Consider the following 17,233-nt stretch of genomic DNA (forward strand, 5'->3'; position numbering starts at 1 on the left):
CAACTTTAAAAAGGGTTCTGACTCCCAGGTGTGATCTAAGGTATACATGATTTAGGCGAACAAGTTTAAAAATATATCCTACAAGAACAAAAAAATTATGGCAGAAGAGTAATTTTTTGTTTTTTTAGATACCACAATAAGATGATAGATGGCGTTGCTCAAGATAAATCCATTCTGTCCCAGAGTGAGGAACACAGAAAAGTAAAACGAAAACAGCCTTGTAGTTTCTCTCTCTGAGAGACAGCGGTGTGTTAGGCCTGCTTACTGAGTAACCATTCCCATCTGTTATTTATCCTGATATTTCATTTCCTGTGCCAATTGATAGAGCAAGTATTATGTACTCACAACACATCATAATGACAACATGAAAAAGTTTTTTTATTTCTGCAAATTTAAGTATTACAGACATCCTGTGGTAAAATTACACTCCTCCACCTACCCATATAAAACTAATCCTATCTGAATTTTTCTTAGAACATGAAAAGAAATGCTGCTGTGTTACAATGGTTGAATCATTACAAAAGTTTTTTTTTCCAACTTGTCTTTTCAAAAACCAGTGAACTTAAAATTGTAAGCCAGCCAAATGGTAAATTTGGTAAAGTTAAAAAATGGGGTCTGTACTGAATGCAATATAAAAACACTATTTGCCCATTTTTATTTAATTTTATTTATTTTACTATACTAGTCTTATCAAACACACATTAAATAAAAAAAGAAAATCAAAATCTTTGAAGATGCTACAATCTCAGGACCTGCCAGCTGTTGCCATAACAACAACTGACCCAAACACCCACCATTTATGTAACTTAAACGACTCTGGAAAGAAAAAGAACTTTAAACAATAAGCTGTTGTATGTACGACGGAGTTTTAGGGCCACATTGAATTTCTTTTCTTTTTTTTAGACTTCGAGAATAAAGTCGTAATATTACGAGAAAAAAGTCGTAATATTACGAGAATAAAGTAATATTACGAGAAAAAATTCGCAATATTACGAGAATTAAGTCGTAATTTTACGAGAAAAAAGTCGTAATATTACAAGAAAAAAGTCGAAATATTATATTATGACTTTATTCTCGTAAAATTACGACTTTATTCTCGTAATATTACGACTTTATTCTCGAACTCTAAAAAAAAAAAAAAAAAAAAAATATTTCTATGTGGCCCTAAAACGCCGTCGTACTCCTTTGTGCCCACATCAGTTCGAGAGTCCCTCCCCAAAAAAATAAGATTTTTTTTTTTTTTTTTTTACCGACACTTAGAGAACAAGATGGCTGTCCTCAGCAGAGAAAAGTTCTTCACGTAAACACGGCGTTTTGGTGTTTTTGGACCCCGCAACTTTAAGCAGCCTGCCTCGCCACAGTCTGAGTCCTTTACTATTACTATTATTATTAATAATAATTATTCGTCGCTTTACTGGTTGCTGGAAACTACCAGGTAGAACTTTGTGTGACTTTTCCCCAAAGTTATTTATCTCTGAAGGTAAATGTCTGAAACGTTTCAGTCGGTTTGAAACGTTTGTCAGAAATATTACCGTATTTAAGATTCGCAGATGTACGTTTTAGACGTTTGAGAGGACGATGAGTTCATCCCGAGTCCGACCTCAGCAGCAGCTGCCGCCGCACAGATCGGATCCCAGTGACGGCATCGAGATGGAGAACATCCAGCACCAAGAAGACGGAGGTGTCGGAGGGGCGACGGGCTCTCCGTCCCCTCCGTCCAGACAAGCCTGGAGTCGGGACAACCCGGGCTTTGAGCCCGAGGAGGAGATTATGAAAGTGGACTGGCCTCCAGCGAGTCCGGGGAGGAGGTCGGCGTCCACGGCCTCTAGCAGCAGCAGCTGCAGCAGCGGTCTGGGCAGCTACACCGGCGGGGCCGCCAGCGTCCACGTTCCCCGTGGGGGACTCTACCCGACTCCCACTGTGGACGGCCAACAGCAGAACAGCCGACAGCACCCCAGCTGCATGAAGCAGATCCTCCAGAAAATCAGATGTGAGTCACTCTTCGTCATCTCGATTAACTGACGTGATGCAGTCTGACACCAAAGTATTAACAGGGCTGTAATAAAAAAAAAGTCATGCATAAATAGAACTCTATAATCTCAGCATCACATTTTTTTAATTCAAAATTTATTACTTTTTCTTATTTTTATTTTTTCCATACATTAAAACAAACAAACAATTAAAAAATCAAACAAACAAAATCAATAATAGCAGATTACAAAATAACTGAACATTATGTTAGTACAAGCATACAGCTAAAATTAGTACAAGACAAGCTAAAATTTGGTGGTATAACACCAAAAAAGAAAAAATTGGTATAAAACTCTAAAAGCTATTAAAATAAATATAAATACCTGCTAAACAGTGATTAAAATTTCATTAATAGGTAATAAAAGTGTTAAGTTCCTCTTCCATAAGTTGATCTTACAGTTGGCCATCTATTAATTTGTGCCATATCCTGCACTAGCAAGAATTTGTTCCGTAAATCCTCCCTGTAGATGCCATTATAATTTTTGGAACTTTAAATCCTTTATATGTCAGATTTATTTTTAAAAAGTTTTTAAAACAAATTGTTTATGATAGAAAAAAACAATACAATATTGAAAGTTATTGATAGAATTTGTGCTTATGATTTACTGGTAAATTAGCCAAATGTTTAATTGATTGATCAGAAAATGATCAAAAGATGAATTAATTACAGATGTATATAAAATCAATGGATTAACCAATTACAAAAAGTTTCCTTAGTCGCAGCCCTAGTCTGGGAAACAGTTTAGAATTTTGACCCAGATGGTTAGAATACAGTGAAATTACACCATAAGATGCTTGTTGTGGCGATATTATTGATAACATCACCACATTGCTCTCTCCATCATATTAATACAGTAAAGTACTGTGTCTGTAAAATGTCTGCACCCTTTCTGAATAGCAAGAAGCTGTAACATAGCGTTTGTAAATAAATGTAAATAGGTGAACTGTGAATGCCTTTCACCTTAACCCTATAGTGCCTGACTCAAGAAATGTATGCATCAAAAATGATACTTACAGCAATATAGGGTAAAAAAAAAAAAAAAGCATGAAAAATTTGTACATGAAAAAGCTCCATAATTTTATTTCATTTCTGTTATCTACTGTAATTTCTAATCTTCAAATACACTTTGCAGTGAAGGGCGGAAAATATCCCGAAAATATTTGCCCATCGTTCTGTGTACTGTGGCGCATTACTTCTCTCTGATTTGGACACATTTTATTTACCATCCTTAATGTAAGTAATGCAGTGTTTCATGCATTGTAATTTCAGCTACGTATATGAAACAAAATTCTAACCTCATAGAATTATTATTTTATTATTATAAATTATTATTATATTTATTATAGAATTATTAGAACTATTATTTCTTTCTTTAGATTGTTTAATATTGAGCTTTGCTTTTTTATGTCTCATTGATTTCTGTTGTCTTTTGACATCACAAAGGTTTAATGCAATTTCATTGCAGTTCTGTGGGGTACAGAGCTAATGGAGGACAGCGACAGCAGTCGAGAAAGATACCTCAGGAATGTGCTGAGGGAGATGATCACCTATATCGCATTCCTCATCACTCTTTGTATCTGTATGTAAACACTCAAGAATAGGCAAATAATTTGTATACAAAATTACAAATGCTTTTTTGTCCATGCCAGTTTGCTTTTGCTTTGCTATGGAGCACACAGGCATTCGATTTGTGGCAGTGTTTCGTGTAAATGCAAATGAATGCTCTGATGGTTGGAACATATGCACAGTATTTGCATATTGTGCAAGCTGCAATCACATACTCAAACTAATCCAATATGGACCAAAAAACAAAAAGTTAAATTTGTCATAGAGAATGATGTATGGTTCAGAGTACCTGTGCATTTTTAGTGGCATATTCAAAAAGCAAGTGTTTGTTATTACCAACACCCCCATCTGCAAACAAAAACTGTGACCTGCGGAACAAATATGAGACTATCCATGAGAATTGTAAGTATAACTCCTCCTATACCCTTTGACCAATTTCAGTAAAATTTTACACAATGGTAGTACATCATATGAAGATGTGCATGGTGGAAAATAATTCCAATCCAGTATCTTCTAGGGGAGATAATTAGACTTTTGTGGGCTTTTAAGACATCATGTTTGTCAATTACATACAGTGACTCATTTGTCATTCAGGCATTTATGAATAAAACAATTACTAAAACCGATACAGGGTCATTCCATGCCAAGTCAGCCAGTGGTCCCCACATGACCCCTTCCAAAAAAAGTGAAAAACACTGCACTTGCTCCCCAGCCAGAGAAATAGAAATACCCCAAGTTTTAATGAGCCAGCTCTAATACTTTAGGAACAGGAGCTGTTTCAAAATCGAAGCATTTTTGTTCGTATTTGAAAAAAGCACTTTCTGGCCAACTTTGGAGAGCAATATAGCCTAGCCAAATTAAGTGAAACCCCTCAAACTTAGTATCCTAGGCAAAATCATACTGGAAAAGCCATATCTGGCATCAAAACAATGATATCTGGCTTCATTTTTTATCCAACTGTTCTTAAAAACTGCCAAAAACGGTATATTTTCTAAACGAGGTCTTACTTTGAGCATGCACTGTGTCAAAATGGATAAATACCCACACTTCTCTTTACAGGCATAGACTCGTTCCAACTAGTTCCAATGCCAGAATGTTTCAGTTTTGCATTTCAGCTTAAATTTTGCTTGCAAGAGAAAATGCAATGCTCAAAGTAAGTTTGAGGGGTTTCACTTAATTTGGCTAGGCTATATTGCTCTCCAAAGTTGGCCAGAAAGTGCTTTTTTCAAATAAGAACAAAAATGCTGTAATTTTGAAACTGCTCCTGTGCTTAAAGTATTAGAGCTGGCTCATTAAAACTTGGGGTATTTCCATTTCTCTGGCAGGGGAACAAGTACAATTTTTTTCTTTTTTTTTTGGAAGGGGTCATGTGGGGAATTTTTTAAAATTTGACCCATTTGGCATGGAATGACCCTACATAATACATGCAATTATTATGGCAGAGAGAGGTATCATTATGATAGCTTGATCACAGATCTCAAGTTAAATCTAGTAAAGGATAGAATTAACTCAGCGGATGACCGAAGTTCCCCTGAATCACAGAAAGCTTTTCAAAACTGGCACCAAATACGCATGCATCGCCTCAGGATGTTTCCTGAAGTGGAGAAGTTATTTTCCATTTTATGCCGAATGAATTTGGCAGCTGAAAATGTAACTCCAAGGACATTTGCCAAGTAGCCTAAAGAACTCTTTCCTACATGCAGCACAAAGTGATTAACACTTTTTGTTCTTGCAAAAATTAGTGACAGATATTCCACAAAATTGTGTATAATGAGAAAAGACCCCCCCCTTTTTTTTTTTTTTTGGTTGTTGCACTTTTTGTTGTGAATAGTGCCAAAATGAGGTTTAGGTTGGATCAGGAAATGATTTCCTGGCAATGTGGAAGAAGGTGTATTTTTCCAGGCACAATTTGAGTACAAAAACAGGTTTCCAGAGCAAGTCCTTCTTGGATATTGTATAGAGTTTGTGTATTGAGTTTCACCTAATTCATATTTTATTTCTTTAGTTTCAAGTTTCTGTGGGCTTTTGGATGGCTGATCTCCTTAAGCCCTACGTACCGGCCTGCGCTTTGCACTCACAGCACGCAGGATTTCTCTGTGTCACTAGGGTGAATAAAAAGTCTGTGGGAAATAGTGCCTTTTCCTACCATGCCCTGGTCCTGTGGAATGATCTCCTTGTGCAAGTGAGGGAGTCTGACTCTGTGGAGACTTTTAAGTTTTTGTTTTCTGTTTTATATGATTATTATATTGTTTACCGTGCTTTTATTTCGCTTATTCTTTTCTCTCTTTTTTTTTTACCTTTTTAACTTTTCATCATGCTTTTAACTTTTTGTTCGTGCTCTTTGATTTTTTTATTTAATTTGTTTTGTTTTTTATTGTTGAGTTGTTTTATATGAAGCGCCTTGAGATATCGCTGTCGGGATTTGGCGCTCTATAAGTTTTAATAAATTGAATTGAATTGAAAGATAAAGAGTTCATTCTTTTGTCTGTCATAATGCAGACCAAGACCTAGGATTGAGAGACCTCAGTATTTTAGCTGTAGCTAATAGAAATATTACTTTGTAAAGAGTTTGAGGAATATTTCTCTTATGTTTATGTTGTTATGCCCATCTGCAGTGACCTATGGGATGGTGAGTTCTAATATGTACTACTACACCAAAGTCATGTCTCAGCTTTTTCTTGACACGCCGCTGTCTGCTACGGACCCTTATACTTTTAGAAGCCTAACAACTATGGAAGATTTCTGGAAGGTAAAACCAAACATTTGACTTTTGCACACAACATGTTTGTTGCAAGTTGTTTACATTTATGTGTCAGTGCCATTACATTATGTGTCAATTGCGCCTCACGCCATAATGATTGCTGGGATAGGCTCCAGACCCCCATGATCCTTAATTGAAGTAAACGGGTATAGAAAATGGATGGATGTTTATACAGTTGCTTAATGTAAAAGGAATAAGAACAGTTTGTCAAACTGGTACACTTACAGCATGTCTGTGAACCTTGCTGGTAGAAATTTACAAAGGCTTCATATTTGTGCCTGAATTTTTAATCATGTCAATTTTTCCTCATAAAAAATTATACTATGCAGTTTTGGCGTATATGTTTTTTAGGTCATAAACTTGAAAGAAAATGGCTCTTCAATCTGTTATGTGCATTTAATGTTGGTCTGGTCTTCCCTGTTTTGAATGTCCAACTCTTGTAGTTCACAGAGGGACCTTTCCTCAATAACATGTACTGGGAAGTGTGGTACAACAACAAGAGTCTGCCTGAGAATCATAGTCTCATCTACTATGAGAACCTTCTTCTTGGGGTTCCACGACTCCGCCAGGTCAAAGTCCGCAATGAGACATGCTCTGTTCATGAGGATCTGAGAGATCAGGTTCAGGACTGCTACAACATATACACAGCAAGCAATGAAGACACCATGCACTTTGGACCCAAAAATGGAACTGCGTACGTCAATGGATTTACTTGATATTGAAGACAGTGCAAAATACTTTAAAGCTTACCAGTAAAGAGTAGATCTGTCTTTCATGTAAATAATGTAGTACTTCATCAAAATGTCTTAATTCCTACTTGGTTGCTCTTGGTGTTTACCAGATGGGTGTATACAACTGAGAGTAAGATGAATGGGAGTAGTTACTGGGGGCAGATATCTAAATATGGAGGTGGTGGATACTACCAAGACCTGTCACGTACCAAAGAGGAGTCAGCAATTCAACTGCAGTTTCTCAAAGACCACCTGTGGTTAGACAGAGGCACCAGAGCAGTCTTCCTTGATTTTTCAATCTACAACAGCAATATCAATCTCTTCTGCATTTCCAGGTAAGAATCATTAGTTACATCATATCTCTTTGCAGAGATTTCTGCGTTTGCAAAATATGACATTTTAGCTATCTTAAATCGCCTGTACTGTTAGATTTACATACTTTGACTTTATTTTGGTGTGTCACTAATATTTAGCAGTAATGGTGTCTTACTACCATTAATATTAATTTGATGTATGTGTCAGATTGTTGGCGGAGTTTCCTGCTACTGGTGGGGTCGTGACCTCATGGCAGTTTCAAACAGTACGTCTGATACGATACGTGTCCAGCTGGGACTACTTTGTTGGTGTGTGTGAGGTGACATTCTGCCTCTTCGTCTTCTACTACGTGGTGGAAGAAGTGCTGGAGATTAGGATCCATCGCTTGCATTACTTCAGGAGCCTGTGGAACTGTCTTGATGTTCTTATTGTTGCGGTGGGTATCAAGGCTGCTATGGGATGCAATATGAAGTAGTATTAGGATTTTAATCAAGGCTTTGAACCGGTTCGTGGAACGAAAATGAAAATCAGAAACTTTATATTTTGTTATGTTCCAGAAAAGAATTGTTATTTTAAAATAATGGTAACCGGTTAATACAGTTTTTTTCCATTCTTGAAAAGGTTCCAGTTTACAATGACCTGGTGAGGTTCACTTCCTATCTTCACTTATTTTGGTTGTTGTTGGTGGGACAAAGCGTGGGTGTCCTGTTTCATGCTGAGAAACACACCAGGAGCAGACAGACATAGAGGGACTTCCTTAGAAACAGAGTTTATTGGCATTATTATGTTTTTTTTGTTGTTGTTTTTGTTTTGTTTTTTGTTTTGTTTTTTAATTTGGAAATTTTATGGAATTTATTTTCGAGACAATGGCTGCCTGAATGGAGTGACACGATGAAGGACTTTTTAAAAATGCTGCATTTCTTCAGTAATTTCCATGATAAGGAATTAAAGTATTTTCCAGATGTTGTCTTCCAAAACAAGGACGTCTTATCATCAGGCTGTGATGATGAATCCGACTGAAATAATGTATCAGGTCATATTAAGACTTTATATTTACTCAGTGTATGAATGGTTTTAATATTTTAAACGGTTGGAATTATATGACTGATCATGTGAGGACTGTAGCTTTAGTTGCTGGTTAGGGTCTGGTCCATTATTTTGACATTGCTTGGAGACGTCACAGATGAAGGAGAGGTTGTGAGAAGTAGAGAATGTGAAGGTAGATGATCTTGAATACTTGGGCTTAACTGTTCAAAGTACTGGAGACTGTGGTGGAGAATTGTCAAATAGAGTGCAGTCAGGGTGGAGTGGCTAGACAAGAGTGGAATAAATGATTTGTGACAGAAGAGGATCTGCCAGAGTGAAAGGGAAATGTTACAAAATAGTAGTGAGACCAGCTATGTTGTATGCATGAGGATTGATGGTATTATCAAAAAGATCATGCTCAAGGTGGCAGAAGTGAAGATGTTGTGATTTTACTTGGGAGTGGGAAGGATGGACAGGATTAGGGATGGGTATATCAGAAGGGACAGTGCAGGAAGGAGGGTTAGAGAGGTGCGACAGAGATGATTTGGGCACGTGCAGAGGAAAGGCATGGAGTATATCAGGAGAAGGATGCTGAGGATGGAGCTACCATGCAAGATGACAAGAGGAAGGCCATGGAGGAGGGTTATATATGTAGTGAGGAAGACCATATGTGTAGTTGATGTGCCATCGCAAGATGAGGACAGGGTGAGATGGTGACAGATAATCTGCTGATTATGGAAAGTCTCCGACTGTATCCCGCCTCTCCCCCCATGACACTTAATTGAAATAAACAGGTTTACAAAATGGATGGCTGTGTATATTCCATTGTAGCTGTAATTAGTTTGCAGGTATTTATTGTTATTTTGGGATGTTGTTAATTTTTAATGTTTCTGCTCCTCTTGTCAGTTAAGTGTCATTGCTATCATCATGAACATAACCAGAACAGCTATGGTGAGCAACCTTCTCAAGGGCCTATTGGAGAACCACAATGCTCACCCCAACTTTGAGAAGTTGGCTAACCTGCAGGTCCAGTTTAACAACGTGGCTGCAGTCATTGTCTTTTTTTCCTGGGTTAAGGTAATAAATAGCATTTCCTTCGACTCATGATCACTCCAAAACAGTGGACCCATAACAACCTCATTTTCCTGACATTATTTTCTTCATATCCCATCAGCTTTTCAAGTTCCTCAACTTCAATAAGACCATGAGTCAGCTGTCCAGCACCATGTCCCGTTGTGCCAAGGATCTTGTGGGTTTTGCTATTATGTTCTTCATCATCTTTTTGGCTTATGCTCAGCTGGCCTACTTGGTGTTTGGAACCCAAGTCAATGATTTCAGCACTTTCCAAGCCAGCATGTAAGTAGATTTAAATGCTACTGTAGATTCTCACGGTGTCAATGAATACCTTTTTTGCTTTGTTTGATAAGTCAGGTTATTTAAAAAATGTTCAAATATGGGGTTATCTCTTGCCTTGTAGTTTTACCCAGTTCCGAATCATTCTGGGAGACTTTGAATTCTCTGAAATTGAAGAGGCAAGCCCAGTACTTGGACCAATCTACTTTACTACCTTTGTCGTTTTTATTTTTTTCATTCTTATGGTGAGTGAGTTGACACTGTGTGTTTATGTGTCCATGCTGTTCACGGCATTGACTATGTGTACCTTATAAAAGTAATACAGATTATTATTTTTTAAATTTGTGTATAGAACATGTTCTTGGCCATCATCAATGACACATATTCTGAGGTGAAGGCAGATATGTCTCAGCAGAGATCTGAGATGGAGATGACTGACCTCATTAAGAAGGTACTGGACTCAGTGTTTGTAAGAGCTTGGGGGGGGGGTCCGATGTTTTAGATATTTTGACATCTGTGCTTATTTCTCTTCACCTTTTCCCATGACTTTGTGGGATCAAGATGTCTAATGACTTTCTCGAGACAACTTGGTCCAAGCCACCTCAGCCTCCTGAGATGTTTGTCTACTTCAGTTGTTACCCAGATTCATTTGTTACTATATCAGCTCTGTAACTCAACACCTTTCTCTGCCACCTCCAACTTCTCCTGTACGTCCCTCACTGCCCATATCACTTTGTGGTTTCTTCTCATAGCTTTTTCTCTGCTGTTGTTGACTGAGTCTTCATGGTGGGTGACTATATGTAACCAAGGGGATAAAAATTCGATCTTTGTGGAACGTGAAATACATCATAGTTTCAAGTGTTTCTCTGATTCCTTCCCTCAGGGCTGTAACAAAGCTTTAATGAAGCTGAGACTGAAGAAGACGGCCGTAGATGACATTTCAGACAGTTTGCGTCAGGCTGGAGGAAAACTCAGCATTGATGAGCTTCGTCAGGATTTGAAAGGGTCACCAAAAACTTATATATAATGTTAAAACTATTAACTATGACTGGCACTACTTTTGGATTGTTGGAGTTATATTTATGTTCCCTGTGCTGAGTCTGTTGTTTTATCTTTGCTCAGAAAGGGCCACACAGATGCAGAGATTCAGGCCATCTTCGCCAAGTATGATCATGATGGGGACCAGGAGCTAACAGAGCATGAACACCAACAAATGAGGGACGACTTAGAGAAAGAGAGAGTGAGTGATGAGGCCAGCAACTTTCATTTGTTTAACCCCTAAAAGGAATCATGTTTTGAAAGTTAAATGTATTGCTATAGTGTCTTGGTGACTCGTCACACCTTGACGATTTAGGCAGTGTAGGCCAGTCATATTAAAAATCACTGGCATAAGTTTAATAAGTTACGGGTATGTATTTTTATAAGTTAAGAGCACGTTGAAACATGCTGAAGCTCCCTGATGTACGTCCTAATAGTAAGATGAGCTCCTCAGAAATTTTTGGGCATGCTGAAAATTTTCAACGTTACTGGGCACACCCAAACCACTCTGTCCGGTAAATACGAGGGGTTTTTAATAAAAATTCATTGTGATCGGACAGGATGTTTTGTCCAGTGTGACCGAAAATCCGCTATACAAACTGCATTATATATGGTGTTTATTACGTGGGAAACCATACAAAAGCATTGGGACTTTTGCGTTTGTCCGGTGAGTGTGGATGTCTAGTTTATACGATGACGGTTTAGGCGAGTTTTACTAAATATTAAAGTTAATCCTGAGGTGGGACCTTCAAAATAAAATGTTTATGTCTCTAAGAAACAACCTGTTTATGATCCCATTGCTTGAAATGAAAAGGAGCACTGCGTTATCTCATAATGAAGCTCTTGTGTTCACTGCAAATGCTCAGTGTGTTTCTGCCCATATGCTAGGAGGACTTAGACCTGGAACGCAATTCACTAACTCGACCCATCAGCGGCCGGAGTTTCCCTCGTACCCAGGACGACTCAGAAGAAGACGACGACGAGGATAGCGGCCACAGCTCTCGTCGCCGTGGCAGCAGTTCAGGGGGAGTCTCCTATGAGGAGTTTCAAGTGTATGCAACTTTTATTATATTCCACTTTTTAAAAAGTTCTACTGATAAGCAAGACTTTCACTTGATAGATTTCTTATTTGCCTCCATAGAAAAATTTGGTGGTTTCACTCATTGGTTATTTGGCTTCTTTCTTTCTTACTGGGATGATCAGGAATACATCAGATTTTCTTACTACTTTGGATCCAAGGGCAGATTCGGGGACCTGCATGGCGACCAAAAAATAATAAGTGTAGCGTACTGTATTCTCCCCAACACTGTATTCCGTAGGAACATTACCATTGGAGGGTTGAGCATTGAAGCGTCCAGCCCCTCTCCAGGAGTTGGGTACCAGAGCCCAAGCTGTGCGTGGGGGTGAGCCCGACTATCTCTAGTCAGTATCTCTCAACCTCCCGCACAAGCTCAGGCTCCTTCCCCTGAAAATCAGCACCTCCAAATCCGAGGCCATGGTTCTCGACCGGAAAAAGGTGTTTTGCCCTCTTCAGGTCGGTGGAGTGTCCTTGCCTCAAGTGGAGGAGTTTAAGTATCTCGGGGTCTTGTTCACGAGTGAGGGACGGATGGAGCGTGAGATCGATAGACGGATCGGTGCAGCATCTGCAGTGATGCGGTCGCTGTATCGGACCGTCGTGGTGAAGAGAGAGCTGAGTAGGGGGGCAAAGCTCTCGATTTACCGATCGATCTACGTTCCGATCCTCACCTATGGTCATGAGATTTGGCTCATGACCGAAAGAACGAGATCGCCAGTACAAGCGGCCGAGATGAGTTTCCTCCGCAGGGTGGCTGGGCGCTCCCTTAGAGATAGGGTGAGGAGCTCGGTCACTCGGGAGGAGCTCCGAGTCGAGCCGCTGCTCCTCCACGTCGAAAGGAGTCAGTTGAGGTGGCTCGGGCATGTTTTCCGGATGCCCCCTGGATGCCTCGCTGGAGAGGTGTTCCGGGCACGTCCCACTGGGAGAAGGCCCCGGGGAAGACCCAGGACACGCTGGAGGGACTACATCTCTCGGCTGGCTTGGGAACGCCTTGGGGTTCCCCCGGAGGAGCTGGAGGAGGTGTGTGTGGATCGGGAGGTCTGGGCGGCTTTGCTTGAGCTGCTGCCCCCGCGACCCGACTCCAGATAAAGCGAAAGAAAATGGATGGATGGATGGATGGGTTGAGCATTGATGATCTGCTAGAGTAATTTGAAATGGTTCTACATTTCTGCTGGAGTCGTGTAGCTGAGGAATTTAAGCAGACAGAACTTGACAATGCTAACTACTGAAACTGGTTTAAAATGTCCAAATTTGTTATGTTAACAGAAATTCCAGATTGAGTTATTCATAACAAAACAACTTTTGCATGGAATAACGTCTGCTAATATGGGCCATTGAACATCAGATTCAGAGATTAAAATTTTTATTACAAATTAGAAAATTAATGAAAATACACATCTCTGTCAAGCATAAAACTATTTTAAAACATGTTTCTCTAAAAAAGTTTAAATCATAGAATCCTCTTAACTTTACTTCACATAGCAACGTGTACAGGAAGCTTGTGCGTCTGCATTGCAGAGCTGCTTGCTATGGTGAGGCGTCAAGCCAACACATGCACACAGAACAGAGAAATACCAGTATGCCATTGCTTACACTTCCTACCATCTCTTGAACTACTGGTTCTATAGTTTTAAATTTGGTGTAAAATTGTTTGCAAGATAAAAGAAAGATTCTGTGAGCTTTAATGAGATGCTTAAAAACAAGCGTTACCATGGTAATGTTCAAAAATCTAAATTTAGCCACAATTCAGAGCTCCCTAACCTAACTTCAGAGCACATTTTGGTCTTAAATTCCTCAAGACCCCCCACGTTTCTGTTTTCTGCATTTATTTATTCTGATAATGACATAAACTCGTTTTCACTTTTGACCCCTAAAATACCCCTGTTTCTCGCTAATCCCTAAGGCTAGAGGGCAGAGCTTGAAAACAAACATTGTTTTACTAATGTAATATTCCACAGACCTGCCTGCCACCTGCTGCAGACGTTGTGAATGCAGGTGTGGTTATTAATTATAGACAGACATTTTGCCCCAAAATTTACTAAATTAGAGAAATAAATTTCAGTATTTTATTTTTTTAAGTGTTGTATTTATTTTACTATTTTCATATTATTATTAAGTGGCACCTGCTACAGAAATGCCCCTCAAAGAGGAAAAACCCATATATAAGCACTGGTGTGTAAGTTGCACTTTATTCTGTGTTATCAGCTCTTTAATTTGGAATTTAGAATTTTGAGCTTTGTTTTGGTGTACTTTTGGGTATTGGCATATATATTTTTATTTTAATAGTTCATTTTCTTTACTGCTTTGGTTTCTGGAAAAGTCAAATATACATAGTCATTGTAATTATTATAATTATTATTATTATTATTAATAACAAGGCAGCATGGTGGCTTAGTGGTTAACACTGATGCCTCACAGCAAGTGGATTCACTTCCCGCCCTTTCTGTGTGGGGTTTGCATGTTCTTCCCATGTCTGTATGGGTCACCTCAGGGTGCTCCGGCTTCCTCCCACATCCAGACATGCAGATTAGGTGAATTGGAAACTTTAAATTGTCCGTAGGTGTGAATGTGTTTGTTTGCCTATATGTGGCCCTGCGACAGACTGGCATCCTGTCCAAAGTGTACCCCTCCTCACACACCAAGATTGCTTGGGTCCAGCCCCCCGGTGATCTCCAATTGGAGTAAGCGGGTATGGAAAATGAATAAATGGATTAATAACAAAAAAATTTTTTTTGGTATATAAATCACACTGGAACATGTCACAGGACCTCCCAAACTAGTAAAAAGAAAAATACGACTTATACTCGGGAAAATACTTATTAAATCCGAGTGGCAGTGGGTGGTTTATGGGTTCACAGCTTGAAGAGTTGAAGTTAACATGGTTGCAAATACTTTGCGCTCTACTGAGTACCCTCCTGCATGAGTGCTGACTTTTTAAATCTGTAACATAATAACAGATCTGACATTTGTTTGTTTTCCAGGCTGGTGAGACGTGTGGACAGGATGGAACACTCTATAGGCAGCATCGTGTCCAAGATCGATGCTGTGATTGTGAAGCTGGAAGCCATGGAGCGGGCCAAACTTAAAAGAAGAGATGTGCTGGGCAGGCTGCTGGACGGCGTCATGGAGGTGCGCTGGACGCACAAACACGAATGTGCGTTCGCACACAATAATATGACCACACCCACACACAGTATGAACTTCATCTGTGTCCCTCTGTCAGGATGAGAGGCTCGGGCGAGAGACAGATGCCCACAAGGAGCAGATGGAGAGACTGGTGAGGGAGGAACTGGAGCGGTGGGAGTCCGACGATATGGCATCGCAAGTCAGCCACGCACCGCCAACAGCAACTCCCGTTGGGCCTCGGCCCCGCCCTTCATCTTCTTTGTCTACTGATGACCTCGACGTGAGCGCAAACGGGAGGGACCAAGTGTGAGGACTTAAAAGAAGAACACCCAATTACAACATGAAGCTCTATCGGACTTTATCCCGACTATGGTTTAAACAGCTTTTACGCACGTCAATCAAACAAAACACAACCATAATGTAGCTGTTTAACTCAGCGGTGCACCTCACCTGAAATACATATATGCACTGAAAGTGTGAATGAGATTCTCTTAAAAGTATTTTCTACACTACTAAAAAAAGATGAAGTATTACTTTTAATAGTGCAAAGGTGATTGATTTTTAAAATGTAAATATGAAAAGAAAAGATGAAATACAATGAAGGATTTGATGGTGGCTTATACATCACAGTATTAGGTGCAGTATTGAACACGCCCACCTCCAAATACACCCTGCTCAGTTGTTTTGAGAGTTTACTGTATAATTTTAATATTGCATTATTATTGCAAATTAATATTAAGCTCAATTGCTTTTGGCTATTACGTCCACGCACAAGTATTTCAGCAAGTATCAAAAAGATGTTTTTGAGGGTTAATTTTTCATCAATTTAATGTACATTAGATACAAGTGTGACACATTCTGTCATATTTGCATATCTTCTGTATGCCATTTAAACTAAATCTTATCATTTATCATTTTATGATACCTAATGTAACAAAACAAACTTCGATTTGGAGTGCATTTAGTTTTCATGGGAAACCCATGCATTTATTTTTCATGTGCCTCAATTTTTTACAGTCTCTTTTCTATATATTTGCTATGCCAAATAAAGTTTATTACTGTATTCATTTCTTTTATTTATTCACCTGTCCCTAACATTTTGACGTACAGTGCAATCCGCAAGTACTTCACTTTTTCCACATTTTGTTATGTTACAGCTTTGTTCCAAAATGGAGTAAATTCATTTCTTCCTCTAAATTCTACTCACAACACCCCATGACAACATGAAAAAAAATTTCTTTTTTTTTTTTACTTTTGCAAATTTATTAAAAATCACATGTACATAAGCATTCACACCCTTTGTCATGAAGCTCAAAATTGAGCTCAGGTGGATCCTATTTCCACTTATCATCCTTGACATGTTTCTACAGTAGGGTGGTCCTTATTTAACAAATTTTAAATTTTTTATTTCACATTTTTAAATTTAATACTTTGACCCCCTGAATAGGATCTAATTGATGAAAAAACATGCTGTGTAAAATTTTGTTTGTATAAATTAATTTTTAGAGGTACCTCAAAAGCATTGACAGTGCATGTCAGAGCACAAACCAAGAATGAAGACAAAAGAATTGTCTGCAGACCTCAGAGACAGGATTGTCTCGAGGCACGAATCTGGAGAAGGGTACAGAAATATTTCTGCTGCTTTGAAGATCCCAGAGCACAGTGGCCTCCATCATCCATAAATAGAAGAAGTTCTGATCCACCAGGACTCTTCCTAGAGCTGGTCGCCCGTCTAAACTTTAACGATTGGGAGAGAAGGACCTTTGTCAGCGAGGTGATCAAGAACCTGTTGGTCACTCTGTCAGAGTTCCAGCATTTCTCTGTGGAGAGAGGAGAACCTTGCAGAATGACAACCATCTCTGCAGCAATCCACCAATCAGGCCTGACAGAAGCCACTCCTAGGAAAAACGCACATGACGGCCCACCTGGAGTTTGCCAAAAGGCATCTGAAGGACTCTCAGACCATAAGAAACAAAATTCTGTGGTCTGATGAGACAAAGATTGAACTCTTTGGCGTGAATGCCAGGCACCATCCCTACAGTGAAGCATGGTGGTGGCAGCATCATGCTGTGAGGATGTTTTTAAGTGGCAGGAACTGGGAGACTAGTCAGGATTGAGGGAAAGATGAATGCAACAATGTACAGAGACATCCTGGATAAAACCAACCTGCTCCAGAGTGCTCTTGACCTCAGACTGGGCGATGGTTCATC

General features: G+C 39.2%; 1 protein-coding gene across 2 annotated transcripts; it reads left to right on the forward strand.

Annotated features, from left to right (window-relative positions):
• Window positions 1-1,229: 1,229 nt before the first annotated feature.
• On the forward strand, window positions 1,230-16,086 carry pkd2 (polycystic kidney disease 2). Of its 2 annotated transcripts, none has more exons than XM_034188603.1 (15): window positions 1,230-1,990; window positions 3,498-3,611; window positions 6,214-6,347; window positions 6,803-7,053; window positions 7,201-7,425; window positions 7,613-7,841; window positions 9,338-9,508; window positions 9,606-9,787; window positions 9,909-10,029; window positions 10,137-10,235; window positions 10,668-10,789; window positions 10,907-11,024; window positions 11,714-11,874; window positions 14,879-15,026; window positions 15,121-16,086. In XM_034188603.1, the coding sequence occupies exons 1-15, from the start codon at window positions 1,579-1,581 to the stop codon at window positions 15,331-15,333; spliced, it is 2,700 nt and encodes an 899-aa protein (XP_034044494.1). In that variant the 5' UTR covers window positions 1,230-1,578; the 3' UTR covers window positions 15,334-16,086. The 2 variants fall into 2 exon arrangements, with proteins under 2 accessions (XP_034044494.1, XP_034044493.1); XM_034188602.1 differs by having other exon boundaries at window positions 1,235-1,990; window positions 11,711-11,874.
• Window positions 16,087-17,233: the final 1,147 nt, after the last annotated feature.

The sequence above is a fragment of the Thalassophryne amazonica genome, chromosome 15 (assembly GCF_902500255.1).
Source record: "Thalassophryne amazonica chromosome 15, fThaAma1.1, whole genome shotgun sequence".
Classification (NCBI taxonomy): Eukaryota; Metazoa; Chordata; class Actinopteri; order Batrachoidiformes; family Batrachoididae; genus Thalassophryne; species Thalassophryne amazonica.